This window comes from Chiloscyllium plagiosum, chromosome 5 (assembly GCF_004010195.1).
Source record: "Chiloscyllium plagiosum isolate BGI_BamShark_2017 chromosome 5, ASM401019v2, whole genome shotgun sequence".
Taxonomy (NCBI): domain Eukaryota; kingdom Metazoa; phylum Chordata; class Chondrichthyes; order Orectolobiformes; family Hemiscylliidae; genus Chiloscyllium; species Chiloscyllium plagiosum.
In genome coordinates this window covers 101876198-101903935 of record NC_057714.1, presented here as the reverse complement: position 1 = coordinate 101903935, position 27738 = coordinate 101876198, and the positions used below count along the sequence as shown (strand labels likewise).

The window sequence follows — 27738 nt, the reverse complement described above, 5'->3', positions numbered from 1 at the left end:
ACGTTTATTTCTTTTCATCTATTTAAGGCCACTCAGCATAACTTGGAAAATGATGAATTCTGATATTTTCTGAAGCACTACATAAGTCACTGTACTCTAATACATCCCATTAATCCTGTTTGAACAGCTGTGTCTGTGCATTTGTTAGCAGAATTTTAAATTGTTCAATCACTTCTTTTTTCCTTCTCTTCTTTTCTTTTCATAAATCCCTATAGTAAACAATTCAGGAATCTCATTCTTTTACTGAAAAAGGTGGCAGATTTTTGCCAATGTTCTGTCTTCTTAGTCACAGCATGTGTTGTCTGATACAATCACTTCACATGCAAATTACACTTAAACCTTCAGCCATGTCAAGTCAGCTGTTGGACACCACCACCATTGGAACACATTCACATTAAATTTTGATTACAGAGAAAAATGATGAAACGATGCATGGAAGTTGAGACAAAAAGATATCATCACTGAAAGATGATATCTTATAAACTTTTTTTTTCTGAAATTGTCCGAGCATTCTTTTACTCCCATGGGTAAAAATCGTGAAACTTTGTTCAGAATACTGTAGGTACAAGTACCTGAGGCAGGCTGCACTAGCTCAAAAAGGTACCACCTTCAAGGCCAATTATGATTGGGAATAAATGCTATCTTGCTAGTGACTTCAACATCCCATACAAACAAAATAAGACAACAGAAATCAGACTTGTAAAAGTTCTCCAACTACCGATAAACCAGATTATCGTGTCATTATTCTTAAAACAAGGATTGTGAAAATAACCCATAAAATGAGAACAAAAGAGGACAGAATTTTCCCAGGCTTTAAACAGGCTAGACAATGACAAGAGTGAAAAAAAATCAGATTCCCAATGTCAAGCAAAAACAATTCTGATGCTAACTTTAAGTAGCAAGTTCTGAATCTTGCAAATGAGAAGTATTACTGAATATTTGTGCATTTTCACAGCATTAGCAGCTATTTGGTCTCATTTCTGTACAGCACGCCATAGGCAGTGTCAATTCCAGGCATAGACGTCAGAACAGATAGCTGGTGTCACAGACCTTGGTTGTTCTTCCTATCCATGCCCTTCATGATTTTATAAACCTTTGTAAGATCATCCTTCAGCCTCCAACACTAGAGAGAAAATAGCCCGAATCTATTCGGCCTGTCCTACAGCTCAAACCGACCAACCTTGGCAACATCCTTGTAAATCTTTTCTGAAACCTTTTAAGTTTTACAACATCCTGCTGATAGGAAGGAGACCAGAACTGAACACGGTATTCCAGAACTGGCCTAACCAATGTCCTGTACAGCTGCAACATGACTCCAACTCCTATGCTCAGTGCACTGACCAATAAAGGCTAGTGTACCAAACACCTCCTTTACTATCCTTTCTCCTAATAGCTGGGCGTCTCCAAACTGCCAGCCTGAAGACATGAGTACACAGTTACTTTCACAACACCCTCATACATCACTTCAAAACGTAAGGACTTCACTTTGGAGCTCAGGGACATTCATGTCTTGTGTGCTTCTGTGAGATTGATTTGTGTGCGTGGACAAACACGTATCCATATATGATACACCTTAAATCTCTCAGCTTGTTTTTCTACAACTCACTCACTTTGCATTTACTTTTGAGGTTCACAGCATCTCAGGCCTCCATTGCATTTTAGTGCATTGATGCTCAATGAAAACTTACAGGCTTTCAGCATCTCTGACTTGCATTGGACTTTCACACAGACAGAAAGGCAAACAGCATAGCATGCTTGGTAGCACTAAACAAACAAAGGTCCAGACAGGTTGCCATGCAGCATCATGCTACATCAATGTTGCTAGCAGCTTATGAAGCAAATACATTACAGAGGAGGAGGTGCTGAATGTCTTGAAACGCATAAAAGTGGATAAATCCCCAGGACCTGAGCAGGTGTACGCGAGAACTCTGTGGGAAGCTAAGGAAGCAATTGCTGGGCCCCTTGCTGAGATACTTGTATCATCGATAGTCACTGGTGAGGTGCTGGAAGACTGGAGGTTGGCTAACGTGGTGCCACTATTTAAGAAAGGTGGTAATGACAAGCCAGGGAGTGATAGACCGGTGAGCCTGACGTCGGTAGTGGGCAAGTTGTTGAAGGGAATCCTGGGGGACAGGACATAGATGTATTTGGAAAGGCAAGGACTGATTAGGGATAGTCAGCATGGCTTTGTGCGCGGGAAATCATGTCTCTCAAACTTGACCGAGTCTTTTAGAAGAACGGTACATGTGATCTAAATGGACTTCAGAAAGGTGTTCAACAAGGTTCCTCATGATAGACTGGTTAGCAAAGTAAGATCTCATGGAATACAGGGAGAATTAGCCATTTGTTTATAGAACTGGCTTGAAGGTAGACAGAGGGTGATAGTGGTGGGTTGCTTTTCAGACTGGAGGTCTGTGACCAGTGGTGTGCCACAAGGATCGGTGCTGGGTTCACTACTTTTTGTCATTTATATAAATGACTTGGATATGAATATAGGAGGTATAATTCATAAGTTTGCAGATGACACCAAAATTGGAGGTGTAGTGGACAGCGAAGGAGGTAACCTCAGATTACAACAGGATCTTGATCAGGTGGGCAAATGGACTGAGGAGAGGCTGATGCAGTTTAATTTAGATAAATGTGAGGTGCCGCATTTTGAAAAAGCAAATCAGAGCAGAACCTATACTTTTAATGGTAAGGTCCAAGGGAGTGTTGCTGAACAAAGATCTTGGAGTGCAGGTTCATAGTTCCTTGAAAGTAGAGTTGCAGGTAGATAGGAAAGTGAAAGCGGTGTTTGGTATGCTTTCCCTTATTGGTCAGAGTATTGAGTATAGGAGTTGGGACGTCATGTTTCAGCTGCACAGAACAGTGGTTAGGCCACATTTGGAAAACTGTGTGCAGTTCTGGTCTCCCTCCTATCAGAAGGATGTTGTGAAACATGAAAGGGTTCAGAAAAGGTCTACAAGGACTTTGCCAGGGTTGGATGGTTTGAGCTACAGGGAGAGGGAGAATACGCTGGGCTGTTTTCTTTGGAGCATCGGAGGCTGAGGGGTGATCTTATAGAGGTTTACAAAATCATGAGGGGCATGGATAGGTCAAATAGACAAGGTATTTTCCTTGGGATGGGTGAGTCCAGAATTAGAGGGCTTAGGTTTAAGTTGAGAGGGAAAAGATATCAAAGGGACCTAAGGGGCAACTTTTTCACGCAGAAGGTGGTGCCTGTATGGAATGAGTTGCCAGAGGAAGTGATGGTGGCTGGTACAATTACAACACTTAAAAGGCACTTGGATGGTTCAGAGGGATAGTGGCCAAATGCTGGCAAATGGGACTAGATTAATTTACGATATCTGATCGACATGGACGAGTTGGACCAAACTGTCTGTATCCATGCTGTACTTCTCTATGACTCTGTGTGGAAATTGCTGAAAAAGCTAGCATTTATTGTCCATCCACTTGAGAAAGTAGTAGTGAACAAGCTTCTTAAACTGATGCAGTCTTGTCAAGTTGTTGGTATATCACACTGTGGTTAGGGAAGAAGTTTTATATTTTAACCCAACAATGATGGAAGGATGGCAACATAACTCCAATTCAATTTGGTGCATGATTTGATGATGGGCTATTATGTACGGTGCTGCCCTAGTTCTTTTTGGTGCTTGAATTAACTGGGGGTTTATAAAGTGCTCAATAAGTCTTCAAGTTGCTATAATGCTTCATTTTAAGCAAGGGGTGAAAGGTACGTGGGAATATGGATTTAAGGTGATGGTAAGATCGGCTATGTCCTTAGTAAATGACAAATCAAGCTTGAAGGACTAAATGGGCCAGTCCTGCGACTTGTTTTTACATTTATTTTGTAGATGGTACTCATAGCAGCAATGGTGTGGAGGCAGTGGACTTTCAACAGAGTGAATGGTGTGCCAATGAATGGGGCTAAAACATCCGCCTGTATAGCCCCAGCAATCACAATACTTAAAACACTTAGCTCTTTCACACGTTTGTTCACCGCACCAAGCTTTACTGTACTGCCTTCTCATACTTACCATTATAATCCTTACTCATTCTACAGCTCACATCTTACAGTATTATTTTACTCTCATCACATATTGAGATCAGCTCAGGCTTTGAGCATTTTCGAAGCTGTTACCAACACATGCCCTTCTGTCTTGCAGAAGAGACCTGCACACAACTCTAGACATATGGGTTGGCACCACAAGGGAAGTTCACTAACTTTGACAGATGCACCACAGAAAGCATACTGTCCGGGTACATAACGGCCTGGTATGGCAACTGCTCTGCCCAGAACCGTAAAGAACTACAGATCTTAGTAGGCTAGATAATGCCAGAAAATGTGTCGTTATTTGATAAAGTCTGTAGCTTCATTTGTCTATATTAATAGAATATGCCTCAATAATAATGTGGGGAGATCACTATTCACATCCCCTCTCATTAAAAAAAAACATAGCCTCCTGTTTGCTATAATTAAAAGAAATTCTTTGAAAACTTATCATGACTACATTAGACTTTTCCTACTCATCAGAATTTTGGTGTTTAGATTTCACTGATTTGCAGGTCTAAAAACGAAGTATTGAAACATACATTCCAACAGCTGTAATTTCAAACTACAGGTCTACATTTTGACTCAGGTCAGTTGTTAAGTTTTCACAAGAATAAATCACAGCTTACCCAAGGTTCTTGACATAACCGGTAATGCAGAACTAAGGACCAATATTGAGACACAATTTCCAATAATCTGTTAGAGGGAAAGAAAAACATGGAAAGAAATCACTATTAAGTTTCTAACTTGTAAACCAAAATGAGCATAGTGTTAAATTAGAACAGTAGTATAACAAAAGTAATTTTAAAATACTTTAAAGAATCAAGGCTCTCAGAGGTTGTGCATAATATTTGATTTAGCGAATTATAGTTTGATCTCACTGGATACAAAATGCCCTCCATTTTGGAAGAAGTACTTAGTTTGAGCATCAGATCAGGATGATGCAGTCAAATGTTATAAAACTGCTCAATTTAACAAAGACTGCAAGATTTGACTTTGAAATTAAACTAAAGTTGTAGATAATCCTGCTTCATGGTCAGCAGTGCAGCTGCCAACCTCCTTCTTAGAAAAATTCAAAAAGGCAAATCACAGCAATAGATAAATAATTCCTTCCAAAAACTTACGTAGGATTAAGGAACACTTTTGTTGAAAAAAATTCCTATTTAGGGATTTAGTTTGCAATAAGCAGTTACTTGAAGCTTCCCTTCAGACAAAATCTAAGTTTAGTTTGCACTCACATCTTGATTGCATACAACAGTTATCATTACACAGATTTGGACTTTTAAAAACTCTTTTCAACCTGTTTAAATAACAGAAAAAGGATTCTAACAATGTTGCCACAAAAATCATGGTACAGTGATAGTCTTAAATCTCTAGTTTATATATGCAAAACGGAGGTGGCACCATCTGTCTCTAAGTAGTTTTGAAGTTTTAGATCTTCAATCTTAGTGCTTCGCTTTGAAGAACAATTTTCTGTAGACACTCTAAATAAACTGAATTCTATGGCTTATATGCTAGCATTAGAGGTACAATTAGTTCAATTAAAGTTACTCATTAGCAGATGTTTCCTTTGAAGAAAAGTCCTTTCACTGGATTTCTATAGCTAGTTAACAAGCCTTTCCATCGCAAGCTATTTACAACTGAATGGACACCATCCAAACCAAACAGAGTACATCCTTTTTCTTCACTACCTAGTTTTATGAAAATCTTCCAGTTTGTATTTACGCAGCACACAAACAAATATTGGTCATTGCAAATGAGCCATTAAAGGCAATTACTGAAGAAAACCTGGCAGCTGTCTGGTTACAAGAGAGGCCACATATACATCATCACCTCTGCCCACCATACCTTTGTCATGGTTGTGTCGTCTTTCGTGGGAGTGAGGGCTGCAAAGAACCGGAGGCTATAGAAGCCGACGACAGAGGACACCATCAGATAGCTGTGAGAATTAAGGAAAAGGACCTCTGCAGAGTGAGGAATGCACGGTTTCATTCATATTCTTAACCATCTCCTTCACTTCCTTAGAGTTGGATACAACAAAGAATTTCTCTCAAGTGTCTGTCATAACAGGTCCAAGCCATCACTACTGTTTTCCTAGATCCAACTCTTAGTAAAATACCACTGTGGCAGAAAACTTGTTATAATACTTGTTGACAGACATGACTGGGAAAAAGGATACAAAATCAGAATGATTTCAATCGCTGCACCAACAAACCCAAATGCAGACAGAGAGGCTTTACCAAGGCCCAGTTCCTGAAAGAAGAGAAAAAAGCATGAAAACAAAGTCTTTCTCCCATGAAATAAACCTGGAGACTCGGGCATTGCATTTTTTTGTCACACAGTGACAAGTTTGCACAATAAAACATTGTTACTTTCAAGAGGAGATTTGTAGCCAAACAGAACATGCAACATCAATAAACAATGCTCATAACTTAATAATTTATCATAATTTTTAAAAAGTATGAAAATTGAAAAATCAGGTACACCAGAATCTGCAAAGAAACAAATAAGTTACTTTTTAGATCGGCAATGTATTTGGTTAGAGTTAGATTTCCTTTTCTCTTAACAGATGCAATCAGGCCCACTGTAGATTTCTGACAGTTTTTGTTTTTGTGTCAGCATTATGGAACATGCAAACTCCCAACCGTTTTTAATCTCGATACTTTAGGTTCCACATTAAGTTTATCTTTCACTTTACACAAATTAAAATTTTACTAATGTAACCATAAATCAAGGTCAATCTGTTTTTTGGAAGTGGTTAAAAATCCCATGATAGTATTTGAAAAGGGGCGTGGAATTTTTCCACTTCTGTTACCAAGCATTTCTGTTTCCAACACCATCTAAAAAAGATAGTTCTTCTCATTACTTTTGGGATATTGCTGCTGCATTTGCCTTCAAAACAATCCCTGCACATTGCAAAAATTATAATAACACCTTGAGAAATGATAAAGTCCGACGTAGATACAATATGTTTTGTACAAATCAAGTGCTTTAAAACAGAATTCCCATCTCTGCTTCTGCAACTATTAAAAAATGCACTTAATACCTGAAGATAAGAAACTGCATCTTTATTTACAACTTCAATATCTTAAAAACTCAAAACTTGTTTTTAAAAATGATATTCCGTCCTTAAAAATAAAACAAATCCTGTAGCAGATATGAACTGTCAAAAAAATATAATTTATTGAAGCTCTATATTATGGGAAGAAATGCTGTTATGCTCTGCCTAAAAACGAACTGCAGATTAAGTCTTTATGCATAAGCAGGAAACATGCCATCAATTGCTCCAGCATCTGCAGTCCTCACTTTCTCCTAATCAATTGAGATCCTGTTTGGCTGAGGCCATAACAAGGTTATATGGATGTAAAGGGTTACATGCAAACCAGGTGACATTATTGTTGAACACTACTGTGTAGTGGTCCAAGTAACCCTGAAACTTTACATTCAAACTTGCAAATGCAGTTTCATATATGCATTCAATTTCAAGAAATTTTGAGATTTAAGCTGTTGGGGACTGTCAGACACACCCAAAAGTGGTCCACTGATGTCTTGGCTGTGGCTATCTCATCTGTTCTATATGCAACTCTAACACTCCAATGATTCTTTATTGGCAGTGGCCTTGCAAACCACACAGTCGTACTGAAGTTTTAAAATAGTACAGGTAGGCAACAATGGTTCTGGATGCGTTGCCACCACTTTGCTTCAAAAAGGGCAATTATAGATTGGCAATAAGTACCAAATTCCCAAACACTACTCCCATGTCAAGAGTAAAAATGTTTAGAAATATACTTCAATCAACATTTAAATTTTTGAAATTAGATGAAAGATCAAGTGAAAAATACATGGTCAAATCTGAAGTAGTTAACTGTGGTAACTTAAGATGGATGTTTCATAAATTTGCTAATCAAGCAAGTGTGAACCAAGAGAAAAACGCTGTTTATTTTCTGAAGAAAATAAGTCCACAGTCCAAAGATCTGCAGGTTAGGTGGATTGCCCATAGTGTCAGGGTGGATTAGCTTTGGGAAATGCAGGATTATAGGGATGCAGTGGGTCCGGGTGGGATGCACTTCAGAGTGTCAGTGTGGACTTGATGGGCCAATAGCTGCTTTCACACCGTCGAGATGCGATGATCTAGAAGACGACAGACATAGCAAGGAAACAAAATGTAATGAATATCTCAATAATTAACTAGAACAAAATGCTTTACGTCACAAAGCTATGATTAAATTTGAATGGATTTAGATCTTTTAGCCCATTGTATCAGATTTTGGGAAAAGAGAGAGACAAAATTCAAAACAAGTAGAAAAATTCCATCCATAATTAGAGGCAAACATTTTACGTATTTCAGAAGTTTCCTCAGAGCAAGAAGTAGGATTTTCTCTGGAAATATAACAGAACAGGAGCAGCAAAAAAAAAGATAATTCTGGCGAGAATTTAAAATAACAAATCTCAAAACTCTAAATTAGGTATTTATTACATTTGCAAATGCAACATCATGACAACAACTGCTTCAAAAGCGCAAGACAGCTACATAATCTAAATCCTAGCTTTGAGTGAAACACTCTGTCTTTATCTCTCCAAACCTAAAGTAAATCGCTTGTAGGTGTCTGTTTAAATAGAGAGCTGCTATTGACAAGCAGCATAGAAAGCTTTTCAGTGGTCTGAGTAAACAAGCAATTTGTGATAAATGATATACAACCACAACAAGGCTCTGCAAAAAACAGCATGGAAATTAGCACTCCTGTATGGAACCCAACAAATGCAGCCCGATCTTTCGGAGGAGTTAGTATGGAAATGTAGATGGATCTAAAAACTAAAACAGAGAACTAAATTGAGATAGAAACAATGATAAATACAAGTTGTGGTAGTTGAATTAGTTATTTTATTTAAGCATACTTATATCATTGCAAATATTTCAGGATTATATAATCAAAATTATGGTGTGGGAAAATAAGTAGAAATTCTTACTTGATCAGAAAAATCCCTGATTCAAATCAAGATTATGTAAATTAAGGCATGGAGTTTTTTTGTCATTTCAAAATGCTAACCAATCTACTTCTGGCTCTATTAAAAAATGATGGCCTTCAGTAAAACCTAACCACAGACACCAGAAAACACCATATCTCATGGTACCTTAATGGATCTGATGACCAAGTATCACAATTGGTCTCAGTAGCTTTAGAATAAATTGGATTGTTGGATGGCAGGGTAGGGGGCAAATGAAGGAAAAAAGCCTGTTACAGTGGTTTACTTGCAATAATATTTGTTCATCATTGGTTCGGAATAACTTCTGGGAAGAAAGCTTGACGTCTGATTAATATGGGTCAGGCTGGTCTGGCTGTGTTACATTTACCCCCCTTTCCACATTACTAATGACAAAGGGGGAGGAGGAGTGAGTGAGACAGATGGTTAGGGTGACCAGAGTAAAAAAGAAAGACAGCGTTAATGATGGCAAAGGAGAAAGAGAGATGAAAAATGGGTGCAAATAAAGGCATGAAAAGGAGAGAAAGGGTGTGCTTTGCTAGAGCAAATTTAACAGGACATTGCCGAGAGGGTGGGATGTAAGAAAATTGGAGGATCAAGGTCATACTCTCAAGTTGTAGAGCTTAACATTGAGTTCCAGAAGCTGTAGATATCTCCCCCACTTTAACAGCAGAAAAACAATCATTTCCCAGCCTCTTTCACTTCTGAGTTGTATTGGACTCAAATGTTAACTCTGTTTCTCTCTCCACAGATGCTGGGTTTCTCCATTATCTTCTGTCATGAATTCGGTAAAAGTAGGAATTGGTACATTATCATAAGGAGGCTTGTACACAATAAAATCCCTTGACAGATGTTGTTGGCAGCTCCTGCTCTTGATAGGGCCACTCATGACAAAAATGGGGGTTCAGAAAAAGTGTTGTATAAAAATTTCTCAAGGTGAGAAATAGCAGAGGGACACTGATGACTACAGTGGAAAATTGAACTGGAATTGAAAAATTCATCTTTGAACTGTGACCACCATCCTATTTGGACCATGTGAGCAGCGATGACGCCCAAGGTCTTCATTAGTAGTTTTCCACCTGGGTGCAGTCAGCAGATACCCAACAGAACAACTGTTGTCATGACATTTCCATACTGCCATGGATCAGTGACAATAAGAACACTAAAGAAATTCAATCAGTTGTGCCTCTTGCATAACTCGAATCAGTAAGATGATATATAAAACATTCATGTCAATAAAACATGAGTGTCCTCGAAGCCAGCACCACAAGTATTCAAGTAAAATTCTTGCAAAATCAAGTTCAATGGAGTGGACACAAGAGGGTCGCAAAGTGTTTTCCCCCGCCCAGGTCCAATTTTCGCAACTCTCAATTAGCCAAAGTTCCAGGTGAGCGCAAAGAAAATACTTGAAAGACACTCTGAAGTTCTCCTTGAAGCATGGAAGTGATTGGAGAAGCAGATTGTTACCAATCATTCAAAACGGTGACAACTTACAAATCAAGGCCTTGAGTAACAAAGTCTTATTGGTGCAAAGAGAAAAGATATTGTGCACTCTTAACCCCACTACCTCTTAGTTCATGCTGCCTCACGTGTCAAGAATTCACCTGTACTGAGGAGCAATAGTAAATGCTTGTGATCAAGAATTCTCAAATCTGGGGATGATTGGGCAAAACTGATTCAACAATTTTAAAAATTGACAATTACATTAGGGGAAACATATCTTGCAGCCATTACAAGGATAGCACACAGTCTGTTTAAAATCTAGTAGACAAAGTTAATACTGTTAGAAGTCTGTGTTCATAGACAGCATCATACAACAACTAACAATGGATTTTCTTTCTTCAAAACAGAAGAAAGCATTGAGATTAAACGACATTTTGTTGTAGATAAATAGTTAATCAACAGGTGAAAGTATTGACTGGTAACTTGCCATAAACAAACTAGTTATTTACTAATTCAGACAAAATAAAGGTATTTACACTGTGCGTGACCTTGTATACTTCACAGCAGCAAATTCAATGCGCTTCATGCTGCAACAAACACCAAAGAAGCTGCTTTGATGCTTGTGCACGACTGTGTGAAAGTTCATTATCATGAAACATTTAGCGTTCAATACAATCCATATTTTATCAGCTGCGTTTTTGTATTTCTCCAATCCCTTTCATGTTTGTGTTTCACACTTCAGCAGTAAAAACAGCTGAAATGTTAATCGAGCTTTCTGAAACCATACATAATTTTGTGTTGAAAACCAGCTCAAAAATAAATTAAGATTATAGCACTGCTAAATTAAAGTAAATTCAAAAAGTTATTAACCATATTCTGTTGACTACCTTTGAAATTTTCACAAAAGAGAAGTGTATTGATAGTTTTAAAGGATTCAATAATCAGGGACAGACAAAAAACACAGGGATTAATGATATCTTCAAACATTTCCAAATTTCTAAACAAGAAATTATGCATTTGATAACATATAATATTTTGTTTTATAACACATCAATACGTTTCAACTAGATTAGCACTTAGTTCTTCAAAAGTAGCTCAAATGGTTGAATGTGAAAATCAATTTTAAGACTCAAACATCATAATCTAGATGGATACAGAATTATAAAACAATTGTATCAGAATGTGAATGATGGAGGCTTCAAGGTTGTCACCATTGAATGTTCTAACAAATAATATTCAAAATCCATGAACCAGTCTTGCAGCAACACCTGATATTTTCCATTCTATAATGCATGATATTCATCTTTCAAATCTACAGAACACCAAATTTTATTGCAGGAACACATGTTAATTTGAGGTCAATTTGCACCTTAAAGAGGAAGTTGGCTTGAAATGTGTTTCTTGTGGGTTTTGGAGGTACAAACATAATTTCTTTGAGGGAGGGGTAAGAGATTTGGTGCTCTTTGATGTACAGGATTAACAGCTGGTAACAGTGAACCAAAGCAGCAGAATCAATATCACACAGGTGCTGATGGATAGGTTTTTCAGCTTGGGGATATTATAAACCTATTGAAGTTTTTAAACCAGAAACATACCAATCTGTTGAGTTTTAGCATCCATACTTCAATAAGATCAATGCCCAGGTATCTTAAGACCTCCCTGTATAACTTTTTTTGGATCCACTCCTTTTTCACCAATACTATTTAGATGCACTAATTATGTACCTCACTGCCTATTTGACTGAAGAGAATCACCAGTTGCACAGATAGATACATAAAATTAGTACACCACAGAAAATGGGAGGGGAGAGATGGTGGTATAGTGGGAATGTTATCGGACGAGTCATCCAGAGGCCCAATCTGATGTAAAAGGGACATACCAGCTACTGGAATGTAAATTGAATTAAGAAATCTAGAATTGCAAAGTTACTTTCAATAATGATGACCCTGAAAATAGACTACGTTGTTGTTTAAAAAAAAGTCCTTAAGGGAAGGAAATCTGCCATTCTTGCCAGGTCTGCTGTATGTACGACTCCATAGCCAAAGCAACGAAGTTAACTCTTAGCTGTCCCCTGTGAAATGACCAAGCATTAAGTTCAAAGGTAGTTAGGAATGGACACCAAATGTTGGCCTCATCAGAAATACATCCCACAAAAGAATTAAGAAAATAAAAATCAGAGGAAATTGGCCAGATCATTCTAAGAACAACCAAGTGATTCACAATCTCTGGAATATTATTTCTTTATCTCAGATATAGATATATTCTAATAGGATTCATCCAATTCCCTTTAAAAAGGCTACTTTTGAATCTGCAGCAGTCATCCTCTTGGTAGTGAGTGCCAAATTCTAACCATTCATGAGATTACAACTTTTCTTCATGTATCTATGGTTCTTTTGCCATTGGCCTGTACTTTCCAGTTACCCATTTATCAGCTACAGAAAACAGCTTCTCTTTCTTTATTTAAATACTTCAAAGTTTTAAACACATCAAACAAATCTCTTATAAATCTTCTCTACTCCGAAGAAAACAACCCCAGCTGTTCTTAGTCTACTTAGGTAACTGCACTCGTCCTCTCCTGGAACTATTCTAGGAAATGTCTTTTGCACGCACTGCCATAAGTCTTCTTGTCCTCTTTGAAGCTATAGTGTGTCCAGATTTGGACTTAAGCAAAAGCTTTGACTAAATGTGGTTTACACTTGGTTCGAACAAATCCAGTAGCAATCAGAGAAGTACCCAGAACTATATTTTCCTGCTGAACCAAGAGACTAACCAATAATGTTCTGGCTGAGACATAATATGTGAGCATAAAGTAAAGATCAAGCCTGACAGTTCCTTCATCTACATAGCTTAGCTAGCTGACCACAAACAATAATGCATCTGTCCCTGGCCCAGATTTTCTGGAATCAACTTAAAGAGTAGGAATATTTCAACTCCAAAACCTTTCGTTGTCCTTTCCCTCGCTTCATGGCAGCATAAGGAGGACATGTTTTGAAACGTTTTTGTAAAACTAATTCCACCTGTTTATGACCAGAAACAAGTTTAAAAGACTTCAAAACAGGATTTTTTGGCTTGATAAGAGCATACCTGGACTGGCACTTTTGCCATTCTTATCAATCCAACAAATACCACTTTGAATCATAAACTGAACTTTTGTTTCCCGCTGCACTTGATCAATTTCAATGTTGGCCTCATTGCTGTAGCATTCAGTATGTGAATGCGATTTAGTTTAAAAGATAGAACATGCTGCTTCATGATTCGATGCTCTGCTACAACTCTTTGATCATGTGCACACATTCATGCTTACTGCCTAAATACAGAGAGGGGAAACAAATGAACACAATAGAAAAATCTGGTCTGGACAAAAATCAATTTTTGTTGTAAAAAACTAAATCATATTCAAATTCCAATGAAAGAATTAACAAGGGTCTGTGAATTTATAGAAGTATCAGGTAAATATACGAGGTAAGCATTAAAATATTTAATGTTTTATAGTTTCTTAATGACTTAGCATTAAACGTTTTTTGAATTGATGTGTGGAGTGCATTTTTAATATGGATACATTTATAAAATTTAAATTCCACCGAGTAACCTGAAATTCTAAGTAATCCCACCATCTTAATCCAACTTATTCTAATGTGAAATTTTGAAAGCAGTTTTGTTTGATTTTTAAAGGAAACATTCAATAAACATTTCTGAACATTCTAAATTAAAACGTGCATAATGATTCAGCAAGAATTTGAACTTAAATGCAATTCGTGTATCATTTTGTTCAGCTCAAACTTCAAGACCAGATCACCTAATAAGCCATATTTTTGAAGCATGCAAATAACAGACTGGACATTTTCCTTTGTTTTCCATAAAGCCATAAAATGAAACAGGACAATATATAATTCATCAACATAGATTCACGTACTCTAACGAAGAAGTTTTCTTTATTCTAGATCAATAACCTGAATGGCCCCTTGTCATCGAAGATAATCTTTGAGTATTAAGAGATCATGATGAATAAGACCAAAATAAATTGAAGATTAAGTGTGATCTTTCAAGATTGACCTCAGTCTTCAGATCCTACCAGTATTTCTGTAGGATTACAGTCAAACAGCTTTCAGAAATATGCTTTTCCTTCCATTAACAAAATTCAACTGATTTTTCCGCAGGCACCATTATTCATTAAAACATAATTTAGATTAGATTACTTAGTGTCGAAACAGGTCCTTCAGCCCAACAAGTCCACACCGACCCGCCAAAGCGCGCACACCCAGACCCATTCCCCTACATTTACCCCTGCACCTAACACTACGGGCAATTTAGCATGGCCAATTCATCTAACCTGCACATTTTTGGACTGTGGGAGGAAACTGGAGCACCCAGAGGAAACCCACACAGACACAGGGAGAACGTGCAAACTCCACACAGTCAATCGCTTGAGACGGGAATTGAACTCGGGTCTCTGGCGCTGTGAGGCAGCAGTGCGGGAATTGAACTTGGATCTCTGGCACTGTGAGGCAGCAGTGCTAACCACTGTGCCACCGTGCTGCCCACTTCTTTGTTCGTTTGATGTATTTGTGGAGAGGCAAAACCATAGGGCATAGGTTTAAGGTGAGGGGGGAAAAATTTGAAAAGGATTCACACCAAAATTGAAGGTGTAGTGGACAGTGAAAGAGGTTACATCAGACAACAATGGGATATTGATCAGATGGGACAAGGGGTGGCGGATGGAGTTTAATTTAGACAAATGTGAGGTGCTGCATTTTTGAAAGGCAAATCAGAGCAGGACTTATACATTTAATGCTAAGTGTTGCTGGGAGTGTTGCTGAACAAAGTGACCTTGGTTCATAGTTCCTTGAAAGTGGAGTCGCAGGTAGATAGGATAGTGAAGGCAGCATTTGGTAAGCTTTCCTTTATTAGTCAGAGTATTGAATACAGGAGTTGAGAGGTCATGTTGTGGCTGTACAGGACATTGGTTAGGCCACTTTTGGAATATTGCTCACAATTCTGGTCTCCTTCCTATCAGAAGGATGTTGTGAAATTTGAAAGGGTTCAGAAAAGATTTAGATTACAGTGTGGAAACAGACCCTTCGGCCCAACAAGTCCACACCGACCCGCCGAAGCGAAACCCACCCACACCCCTACATTTACTCCTTACCTAACACTACGGGCAATTTAGTATGGCCAGTTCACCTGACCTGCACATCTTTGGACTGTGGGAGGAAACCGGAGCACCCGGAGGAAACCCACGCAGACACGGGGAGAACGTGCAAACTCCACACAGTCAGTCGCCTGAGGCGGGAATTGAACCCGGGTCTCTGGCGCTGTGAGGCAGCAGTGCTAACCACTGTGCCACCGTGCCGCCCAAGGATGTTGCCAGGGTTGAAGGGTTTGAGCTATAGGGAGAGGCTGAATAGGCTGGGGCTATTTTCCCTGGAATGTCAGAGGCTGAGGGGTGACTTTATAGAGTTTTATAAAATCATGAGGGGCGTGGATTGGACAAACAGACAAGGTCTTTTCCCTGGAATGGTGGAGTCCAGAACTAGAGGACAGAGGCTTAGGATGAGGAGGGAAAAATTTAAAAGGGACCTAAGGGGCGACTTTTTCATGCAGAGAGTGGTGCATGTATGCAATGAGCTGCCAGTGGAAATGGTGGCGGCTGGTATAATTACAACATTTAAAAAGCATCTGGATGGGTACGTGAATCAGAAGGGTCCGGAGGGATATGGAGACAGTGAGGTCTGCAGATGCTGGAGATCAGAGTTGAGAGTGTGTTGCTGGAAAAGCAACAGGTCACGCAGCATCTGAAGAGCAGGAAAATCAACGTTTCGGGCTGGAGCCCTTCATCAGGGTATATAAATAGGAAGGGTTTAGAAGGATATAGGGTAAATGCTGGAAAATGGGACCAGGTCAGATTGGAATATCTGGTCAGCACTGATAAATTGGACCAAAGGGTCTGTTTCCGTGTTGTACAACTCTACCATTCTATAAATAATTTTTTAACAAAAGTATTGAATAGAATGAATGATTTAATTGGTGCCAGTATCAATGAAATATGAACTTGCATCCTCAACATCATGCACATTGGCCTTCATTTACACAGCTTAAAAATATAATCTCAACCTCTCAAATTTGTGATCAACAGCGATACTGGCTTCATCAACATATTTTAAAATGGGCTTACAGGTAAACATATTTCTCTAATATAAGCTTCTAATGAAGCACATTTGAAATCAATTGCTTGTTCGGAATGATTTGATGATCAAAAACCAAAAAAGCCAACAAGCTTGCTTCATGATCATGCATAATGGTAACGACTCCTCCAAGATGTGATGTGCAGCAAACCAGAAGATATCCTTAAGGATGCTCGCAAGTTATTTCACTGAAGATAATCGGTGTGCACAGCTGACTAAAAAATCTTAAAAGTACTGCAAATTGAAATTATATAGGTTGCTTACAACAGGGAAGAGATCATCGCACAACAACCTGTTCTCTGCAGTAGCGACATCAGTGTTCTGAATCAAGACCTCTCCCCGAAACTGACAACAACTTCTGGAGTCTGCATGTGCAATTAAATGCAAAATTCCTGAAGTTGCTTTCAGGAATTCTACATTTTTCTACACATGCACTGTTGAATAGCCAAGTAGAAATCACTGAACCAATGAGAAAATTTTTTCAGAAGTTGTACTCTGCTGAATAAGGTACAATTAGGTTTCTTTCTGATGTATTAAGTTCGCAATCACGACTGAGCAACCTTATCTCCTGCGAAACTAATTTTATATTTGCAGAATGGCAAATTTCTCCATTAGTTACTCATTGGTCTATACAATTTTATTTCCCACAGTACAGCAGGTCATTCAACATGTTCAAAGCTGACTTGGATAATATTTTGATCAACAAGCACGTTAAGGGTTTTGAGAGGCAGAATGCAAAGTGAAGTTAGGACTACAATCAGATCAACCATCATTTTAATCAAATGGCAGAGCAGGCTTAAGGGGTGGAATGGTATATTTCTGACCCTAAATGCTATGTATGTCATAAAAATACATATGATTCTACTTTAATCCCATGTGTCTGTTGCAATCATTTAATAACCTTTGTACAAACAGTCAATAAAAAGTGAAAAAAATTCAGTGTATTTTACTTATGGGTTTGTAGTCTGTGAGAATATTCCAATGTGATTCACCACTGACATCACTGTGACTAGAACTCTGATGCCCCAAGACTTGTTGCCAGAATAAATTTGCTCTTGAGAAGACAAGAATCCACACTAGAGATCCTGGAGTATTCTTTTTTTTATTTTTGAGGCCAACTGTTACTTCAATATTTATCATGGAATCAGGACTAAACTGAGCTCAGTGTTCTACATCAGTAACCTATTCAACAGTCCATGTTACTTCCCCTTTATTCCTGAATAAGTAACATTTTCTCCCTATTAATTGAAAACTTCACACATTGACAAAATTGACATTGAACAATTTCCCCAGTCACTTTCACAAACTTGCAGGCTTCCCTTTTCCAAAAAAATCAGGTCCAATTTAACCTTACCTCAAATAATAAATTCCTAAATATTACAATCAATTTCATTGCTGGCAATGTCACATTTTCCATAATTAGGTTATTAGAACAGCACTCAATATACCCCTGTTGAATATCTAATTGAATGGCTCAAGGGCCATTATTCATGTTTCTATGTATGTAGTCTGTTGGGAATGCATGTCTATAAGAAAATCAGCTTACAATTTTTCTCTCTCGTAAGAGATCACAGGTTAGATATCTTTGATTTTTTTGACATCTGCACTTTAAATTGTTTATTAATATTTATTGTAACGTAACCAAGTTTCTTGGAATAAATTTAGGGATGGCAGGAAATTGACAAGACATTTCTACAGTAAATCACAATTGAAGGCTCAATGATGTTCCAGCAAAACCCAATAATAAACATGATGGGCAGTCAGTGGGAGAAAATGCAATCTCCAGTATCAGTGAAGTGAGATTCCAGGGCCTATTCCCAGATGCATTTCTGAATGGCTGATACATTGATATGGTCTGGGGAGTTGTGATCCAAATATATGAGAATATGGAGTGGTGGTCCCAAAGTCACTGGAGAGGGGGAGAAGGCAACAAGGGAAAGAGAGATAGACTAAGAATTGCTTTCCTATTTGGATTTTTCTGCAACAGCCTCTATTTTCTTCCTCCCTTCCCCCCCATTCCTTGACTGTTTCTATAGTCCTAGGGCATAATGCCGGATTAAAGCAAGTTTCTAGTGCAATAGACACTTGTACATCATGCAGTCAGCAAACAAAATTGTGTATATCATTACGTATGCTTTGGGGAGCTTTTAGACGAGAGTTTTAAACGTATTACCTAATCACAGGTGAACAGCTATTTCTTAGTTCAGAAACCTGGTTGGTGTTTTTTGTTAATCTGGAACTATGTGAAAGATAAATCAGGTTCTTGCATACTTGGATAAACGTTTTAATTTTTGCAATGGCTCTGGAAATAACAGCGTTTGATTTCACAGCCCTGCCCCACCGACACTTGACATTTCACAAATCTTTCTGCTGACTACAAAGGTACAAGTGTAATGAAATATTTTGACCTTCTTGTATTAATGCAGCTTCAATGATATTCAAGAAGTCTGGCATCAACCAGAACAACGCAACCTGTTAAGACTGGCACAAACAGAGGACTGCAGATGCTGGAGATCAGAGTCAAAAAGTGCGGTGCTGGAAAAGCACAGCCAGTCAGGCAGCATCTGATGAGCAGGAGTCAACGTTTTGAACATAAGCTCTTCATCAAGAATGTGACATTCCTGATGAAGGGCTTATGCTTGAAACGTTGACTCTCCTGCTCCTCAGATGCTGCCTGACCAACTGTGCTTTTCCAGCACCGCACCTTTTGACTCTCAAGACTGGCACTACAGTAACCATTTTAAATACTCATCATAAGCTTAAATTGACTGTAATGTGTACCATCAACAGGCTTCATTACAAAAACACAAAAGCTTCTTCAACACCACTGTAAAAGCCCACAACCTATGCTCTAGTAAAACAACGACAACAAGAGTGTGAAAACACCAACCTCTTGAGAGCATGTTCTACTAAACTACACACTTTCCTTACCTGATATGTCAATATCCTGGAAATGCTTTTAACATTATACCATGATGGCACAAGAAGATAGCTCATGACCACCTTCACAAGTTTCAGAAGTGTTATGAAGGAAATGTTGGGTACTATCTCTTTTAATGTTATCTATATACGTGCTTCTTTATTTCCTACACTGCAACAGTAATTCAACAAAGCTTTTTGGGATACTAAGATTCTGAAAAGCAATACACAAGTTCTTTCTTCAACTGGCAAAGAACATTACAAATGTGCACCAGTTTCTTCTCTTTTGGTGCAAAAGCAAATTAAAATGGGAACTGCTGACAGACAATAAAAAACATTCCAAAAATACTTGTTTTTCTTTTAAAAACTCAATCAATTCTAGAGTTTAAAGAAGTATTGAACCAGCTTATCTTATGGACCCTCATCGTTGGGGATTTGATCACTGACTTTGAAATGAAGCAGAGTGAACTTCAAACTGTTTGAATGTATTGAGAGTTCTCCCTGCTGGTTGATGTAGGGTTTGCATCATCAAGTTACTGCCTACAATCACAAACTTGAATACATAAAAATCAGCCTGAACATGATTATATGATTCACTGATACACCTAATGAATAATTTTCATAAAAACTAATCCTTTAACTACTCACATCTCACACTTGCATATTATTTTGTTAAGACATCAGTTGAAAGATTAAACAACAGTAAATGGCAAGATTGAAAACAGTAGCAGACAAAACAAAAAAGTTACACAACATCCAACTTCATGAATATCAAGAGAACAATCCCTGAAGCAGAATTGCAGTTAATTAATACCTGTGATCCTTTTGGCATTGCAGTTTCATCAACCAACAGAGCCAGGATATTGAAAGCAACCAAAAGGACAGAAATTGTCTGTAAGACATAATTTGGTCATTAAAAGTCTGTGGAAAAACATTGATATTAATAGATTTCCTCACATACAATATTTACTGCATATTAATAATGTTTACATTGCAAATCTGTATAATGTCATTTCCAAAATAAAATGTTATGGAGTTTTTCAAACTTTTCAGAAATAGTATGTACATAGAGTGTTTATTATACCTTTATTATTATGAAATACCATACAACTTTCTAACAGAAACAAAACTATGATCATTAAATTGAGCTGTAAACATTTTGTAATACTATTTCTTTTCATCATGCATTCATCCTGAAAAAAGCTCGATACGGAAAGATGTTTGTTTCATCTCATCCAAGACTGAACGTTGTCATACCATCGGAATAGACAACTGCAAGCCTTTTTAAATTAATCAAAGCCGTGCTTGCACATATTATAAACTCAGAAGATAAAAGTATAGGTCCTTGTGTTAAGCTGATGCTAATAAATTGTAATGGCTGTCTTATAACCTTATCCATTCTTTCCTTCTATAACTAACTTCGAACATTAATTTTTAGAAAAAAAAACATTCTTGCCAGGAAAGACTGGGATTCTATGTGAGCTTTATGATTCAGTCAGCCCACCTCCTTTCACGCCTCCCTCAACACACACACGTCAAAAAGCCAGTGTGGTCATGAGACAGAGGTTCTCTTGTCAGCCACACAAACTTTAAATGCCCAAGTATTAACATGCTATTAAAGTCACAAGCAAAGAAATACCGTCTAGTCACTGTCACATTGCAAGTAAAAGTACTCACTCAGAGCTAGTAACCAACTAGTTAGTTAGTGAGCAAGCCAGACAAAAGATAACAGGACAACCAAAGAACTCTCCCTCGCACTTAATGCCAGAATTCAATCGTGGTCAAAAGGAATCAGAACCACAGAATCTCAACCAACCTACAAAACAATCTTGAGATCAGCTATTTAATAAACATCGCCAATGCTACTGATAACCTCCACTGCAATGGCTGCAACATTCTATTACCAAACTTCAAACAATTCACAGACTGATTCTTGAACTTTCCTCTTATTTCTAATTTATGTGTATGCACGCTGTGATTTTATTTCTTCTGAGGTTTTTCTAGTATAGAAAACATTGGATGCCCAACAGGATTTGGGGCTTTAGGGTGCATAGCTCTTGAAAATGCCATAAATAAGTGCAGAAAAGAGTCAAGGCAGCTAATGGAATGCTGGCTTTCATATTGCAAGGTATGGAATACAGGAATGCAGGTGTTATGCTGTAGTAACACAAAACATTAGTTAGATCTCACTTAGAGTAAAGTGAGCAGATCTGTGCATCACATATTAGGAAGGATGTTTTGGCCCTGAAGGGGGGTTCAGAGCAGGTTTACAGGGTTATGAGGGGCTATGAGGAGAGATTGGATAAATTAGGTTTTTATTCTCTGGAATTTGAAGGTTAAGGATGATTTAATTAAGGTCTTCAGGAATATTAACAGGGAAAGGCGGAGTAAATAAAGATTACGACAGGTTGAAGGTTCTGGAACTAGAGGACGTAAAATACCAAGAATTAGGGCCATTCAAGTGAGATGTTAGAAGAAGCAAAAAGAGTAGTGGATGTTTGGAACAGTGTTTCTCAAATGGCAGTCAACGTGAATTCAATTGTTAGATTTAAATCTGAGGAAGACAAATTTTTGTGAAGCAAGAGTATTAAGGTATATGTGCTCAAGACAGGCATATGGAATTCGGCCACAGATCTCCCATGATCTTAGCGAATGATGGAGTGGGCTCAAAGGCTGAAGGGCCGACTTGTCTCATGTGTTCCTAAAATCACATTTTGTTAACTCAAGGAAGCCTGGTTGAGTTGGCTATTTTTTCAAAAACACAAGCTCATTTGGGTCTGGGAGAAAAGTATCCATAAGGAAAGCGATCCGTTTTTAAATTAACTTTGGTGTTACTAACCAAGGGAGTGGGTGAATAAAGAAGGGGAGCCAGTTCACCCGTGCTCATCCGGGAGCTTATAGATTTGTGGCATCTCATCTGAATCCGTAACAAGTTAGTGGAACACCCTTGACACCAGACTCTGGGCATAACACCACTAAGCAAAAATGGTTGTTCTTCATTTACTTTGAATATAAACTATTAGAAATGTAAAAGTTATACTACGGATTATATATAAAAATTTGGTAACAACTGGGAATAATACAGACACTTGCATTATCTGCACTAATTTTTAACAAAAGCAGCTCACCGTTCCTGACAGTAGTATCAGCATGACAACAGGATAAACCAGATTCCGCTCCCATGCGGAAGCTTTCTTGCGTCGTTCTTAAGAAAAGAAAACACCAAACTAATTAAAAACTTCTGTCAATGCAACATTGCTCAAAGTTTTAAACTGAATTTGGTTATAGCAAACAGTAAAAATGGCAACTGAACAGAGCTATTTCTCAAGTTTATTATGAAACAGTGCTCAAAATACTGAAGCAGCAGATGAATTCACCTGGAAATCCTCAAAATGCCTCTGTAAATTAAATCACAGGCCCAACCAATTAAAGAAGTTGTTCCCATGGAGCTGAGACATTTACTGGTCGGGGGATGGGAGAGGAGGAGGAGGAGGATGATGATACTAGAGGGATGTGGGGAGGAAGACACTGCAAGAGGAGTGCAAGGAAGGAAATGTGACAACAAGAAGGCTGGAAGGGGAGAAGGTGGCTGCCAGAGGGGTTGGGGAAGAGGACAGTGGCAAGAAAAGTTGGGTGGAGGAGAAGTGGGCAAAGAGGAGGGTTGTGCCAGAGGGGCGTTGGAAGAGCATGCCAGGAAGATGCAAGGAGTGGGAGATGGTGACAGGCTTGTGGGGGAAGAGGGAGGTTACAAGAGTGGTGAGTTTAGGGTTGGGGAGAAGGAGACTAAAGAGGTGTGGTGATGGAAAAGGGAGGCTACAATGGGGCATAGAGGGGAGATAAAAGGTGTGGGGGGTGATAGCAGTGAATGGGGAAAGTAGTGGGAAGGGTGCAAAGGAGAACAATTATCGAAAAATAAATAGAGTTAATTAGGAGTGAAGAAAATATGAAATCACCAAGTAATAAATTCCTTGCACGTGACTGTGGAAATTCTATTTTAAGGCTTCCTATATTCAGAATCTATTATATGGGGAAAAATGTTGCTGCTATTGTGTTGAATCTACAATATATCAATTTTCAATTTAAATCTCAATTTTGAGATCTGATGTTCAGAATAAAGGACAGAAACTGTTGAGTTAAGTTGTTCCAGCTCTGTGTATATGTGATGGAAACAAATTTCCTGAGATTGGACCTATCTGCAGAATATGTTTGTAGTGATACTTGTGTGTGCCCTGAACTGTACATCAGGTAACTTTGAAAGAAAACTTTTGCTAATTTATGTCTGTTGACACATGTCAATTTAAACGCTTCCATGTCTAGGAAATTAATGCTTTTCTTTGGTATTATATCTCTATTTTTAATGGAGAACCAATAAATATTGATACTGACAAATTCATTTAATTCTGCATCCACCCCAAAAACCAAAGTCGCCCCTGATAAAATCTCAAGCAGACTCCTCACAAAAATTATTTTGACTTCTAATACCGAATGTAGAAATTACATTATTTTGCTACTTTACAAATTGCAATATAGAGCTCTTTATCAAGTGATTTAAGACTCCCAGGTGCACCTTAACAAACTGTTATATAAAAGGGATAAACCAAATCCATATAAGAGTACAAATGGATAAATTCCATCCCAATTGCCAAAATATATAATTCCCAAGGAAGGTGCAGCGTCTGAGCAATTTTCACATTATTTTCATCAAGCCCTCCAGTGGCAAAACTGCAATTATCCGGATATATTCAACTAGCTGTTTAAAAGTTGAATTCATATTACACAACATTTTAAACAAATAGCACATTGTCTCTTGCATTAATGTGTGCAGGAAAATTACAGTTTAAATGTTTAAACAGCATTGGTTTGAGGCAAATTTTAAATGAATCTTAATCCCTAGTCTGTGTTATACATGGTCTGTGAGTGGAGTGTAACTAGGATTCATAGCATAATCGATTTGCTTGTTGCTCAGAAAAAAAACATCTATATCATTTAAAACATAGCCTGGAAATTGATGCTTGCATTCTGTAATCCATTTTGATTCTAAGTAACTACTGTTTTACAGCATCATATGGCAATGGAAGAAAAAAAACTAGAAAGATTTTGCCATGAATTCTGCAGGATCTCAGTATAAGTAGAGCTTGCACGTATCCCCTCACTACCCTACTCATCACCTCTGTGCTTGATTTACATTTTCTCCTCAATTTTTCTGAATCTGTTCCTGGTTTTGAAGAAAGACAAAAAGTAGCAGCAATTGTTTGGTCTTCATAACTGCTAATTTCTGCAGCTTTTCCTGTTACTTGAGATTTCCAGTTCTTTCTTTGTATTCAACTGTTTAAATGTAGAATTATTCTTTTCGCTTGAGAAAAATGAATGCAAAAAAATACCAAGTTTTGATCTCTTGCTTCTTACACCATCCAATTCTTGCTCAAGTTCGTCAGAATCATATTTCAAATAGGATGTCATATAAGCACCTAAGGGAAGAGAGAAAAGTGTATGATATGTTTGCTGTTATACCTTTTCTCTATATTTCAATATATGATTGTATTTAATTATCCATTCCTTAATTTCTAATAGCAATGGAAAGGTACCTGTTACCAATGTTCAGTTACCACCTGCATATTCCTCAAACAATTCTGGCTTCACTGAAAAGATGACAGCTTTACCTGGTCAGTCCCCTGTTCACATATTATTAGTTTTCACAAAATTGCTCAATAGATGATAAATATGCCACATAACATTAAATGCAACTACTACAAAATTAACAGTTTCCTTTCTAAATAGATTTGTGGTAGCTAGATGTTAGTTCAATTTCATCCTTTTTATACTACATGAAACAGACAATTGCAAAGGTAACAAGCCATTACTGAGTTTTACTCCACGATTCAACATACTCAATAGTCATATCAGAACTGGATGTAGGTTTGCTTGCTGAGCTGGAAGGTTCATTTTCAGACATTTCATCACCATACAAGGTAACATCATCAATGAGTCTCTGGATGAAGCGCTGGCGCCATGGCCTGCTTTCTATTTATGTGTTTAGATTTCCTTGGATTGGTGACATCATTTTCTGTGGTGGTGTCATTTCCAGTTCTTTTTCTCAGGGGGTGGTAAATGGGATTCAAGTCAATGTGCTTGTTGATAGAGTTCCGGTTGGAATGCCATGCTTCTAGGAATTCTTGTGTGTGTCTTTGTTTGGCTTGTCCTTGGATGGATGTCTTGTCCGAATCGAAGCGGTGTCCTTCCTCATCTGAATGCACAGATACTAGTGAGAGTGGTTCATGTCTTTTTGTGGCTAGCTGATGTTCATGTGTCCTTGTGGCCAGTTTTCTGTCTGTTTGTCCAATGCCATTTTAGAAAAATGGAACTTGCAGTTAAAACTTCATGAATAATCATTGTACAAGTTTAAGATTTTCTCCTCACAGGAAAATGCAGTTTCATCTGGAACTACACAGGTAAAGGAGTCATTCTCAAACTCTGATAAGGTCCATAATGTAATAAAAATCACATTAATGAACACTAAGAAATAGCTCCATCATACTCCTGTTATGTGAAACTGAAACAAGATGGTTTCAAGAGGGAAGATACACTAAAAGCTAACCAAAAGGTACCTGGTAACAGCTACAACCAATTATCAAACTATATAGCCTGTGACAGTCAGACAGCATTTATAAAGAGGACTTCTGTCAGCTTTCATGGCTAGCCAGGCTTCACAGACTCCAGATTACAAACTGGATGAACCTCCACAAGTGGACTCGCAACAAGACCTGAGGGAATGGATCGTGTGAAGTACAGTTCAATGGAATGGATAATGGATAAGCTGGACAAGCTCATTGCCCTAATCTTAAGGGTTTCTAAAAAACATTTCCGAAGTTTACGATCCAAATCAGTCCTGTTTTCACTTAATTGGTTAGGTCTTGCTCTAAACTTCGTGAGACATCACCCCTGTCAAAATACTCAAAGTTGGTCTAGTTACCTAAACAATTTTAATTCTCTGCCCTAATGTAATTAATTCTGGTCTCATTCAAGCAAAATATATATATTACCTATTAACACTACAGACTTGTTGATTTGATTATCTTAAAACAAAGAAATTAACCATATATTGTCGGCATCTTGGAGACACACAAAGCTATGTGCATTCGCTGACTTTTTTCTCAATAAATTTGATTAATAGAGACAATATAACTCCCTAGAATACTTGTGCCCTCTTTTAGGGCATTTTATAATGCAAACAGAAAACTTTTAAAAGGTCATGTACACAAGCAACACCCAGTGCCAGAGGACTCATAAATGGCGCTGAACATTGTGCAATCATTGGTGAACATCCCCACTTCTGATAATAAGAAGAAGAGGTCACTGATGAAGCAACTGAAAATAGTTTGGCCGATGATACTGGCCTCTTTAGGGGCACAGTAATATTTTCCCTATCACTGGACTAATCGGCCCAGGATTAGGTCCCACTGCTCGAGAGGTGTGTAATAAAAACTCTGAATAGATTAAAAAATATCTAACCCAAAGCGATCACGTCTGATCTCTGAAGCTAACCAGGTTCAAACCTAGTACTTGGATGGGAGACTGCCTGGGAATACCAGGTGCAGTAGCTTCAGAGTCCTCTTGTGGCACAGTGTAATGTCCCTGCACCTGGAGGCCCAGGTTCACGTTCCACATGCTCCAGGGATGTGCAGTTACATTTTGAACAAGCTGATTAGAAAAATTGGTCAAATAACTTTTTCTTCTTAAATTTAACCTTTGAAATGTGCAGAGATGGCCTGGAGTTGAGATGACTGACCCATATAAGCTACTAGTAAGATGGCAGCAGAGTATTGCTTCTGAGCCTCTGGCTTGACTGCTCTGTCTGCTTTTCTCTTTTATTTCTTTTCTTTTATCTATCTCTTTTCTCATGTTTTTTTTCTTCTCTTTTATTTTACTTATCTCTTGTTGAAGAGCTCGGTCACAGCAATGGCTACAGTGGGGCTGAGTCCACTTAGTGCGGACTTGAGTTGGCCCAGCGCATTCACGGGGGCAAAGGAGGTAGGTTTGGGCCCAATCTGAGACCTGGCAGCATCAGCAGTGGCTACACAGGTAAGATGGGCCCAAAGCAGACTCGTGGAAGCAGCCGAGTCAAGTTTGGGCTATTGCCGTACCTGGCGGCATTGGTGGCAA

At 38.2% G+C, this 27738-nt stretch overlaps 1 protein-coding gene across 5 annotated transcripts in view; it reads right to left on the bottom strand.

Annotated features, from left to right (window-relative positions):
* The window catches only part of lmbr1 (limb development membrane protein 1), a 273924-nt gene that overhangs the window by 52491 nt on the left and 193695 nt on the right, over positions 1 to 27738 (bottom strand). For all 5 annotated transcript variants that reach the window (XR_006311741.1, XM_043690708.1, XM_043690710.1 and 2 more), the window contains 6 exons: positions 24960 to 25046; positions 22707 to 22783; positions 20393 to 20470; positions 6231 to 6304; positions 5900 to 5990; positions 4681 to 4747 (listed from right to left, as the gene is read on the bottom strand). Coding sequence is in view for 4 of the 5 variants with exons in the window: in XM_043690708.1 (XP_043546643.1) it covers positions 4681 to 4747; positions 5900 to 5990; positions 6231 to 6304; positions 20393 to 20470; positions 22707 to 22783; positions 24960 to 25046 (474 nt within the window). In the remaining variant the exon portion in view is untranslated. The remainder of the gene's footprint in view (positions 1 to 4680; positions 4748 to 5899; positions 5991 to 6230; positions 6305 to 20392; positions 20471 to 22706; positions 22784 to 24959; positions 25047 to 27738) is intronic.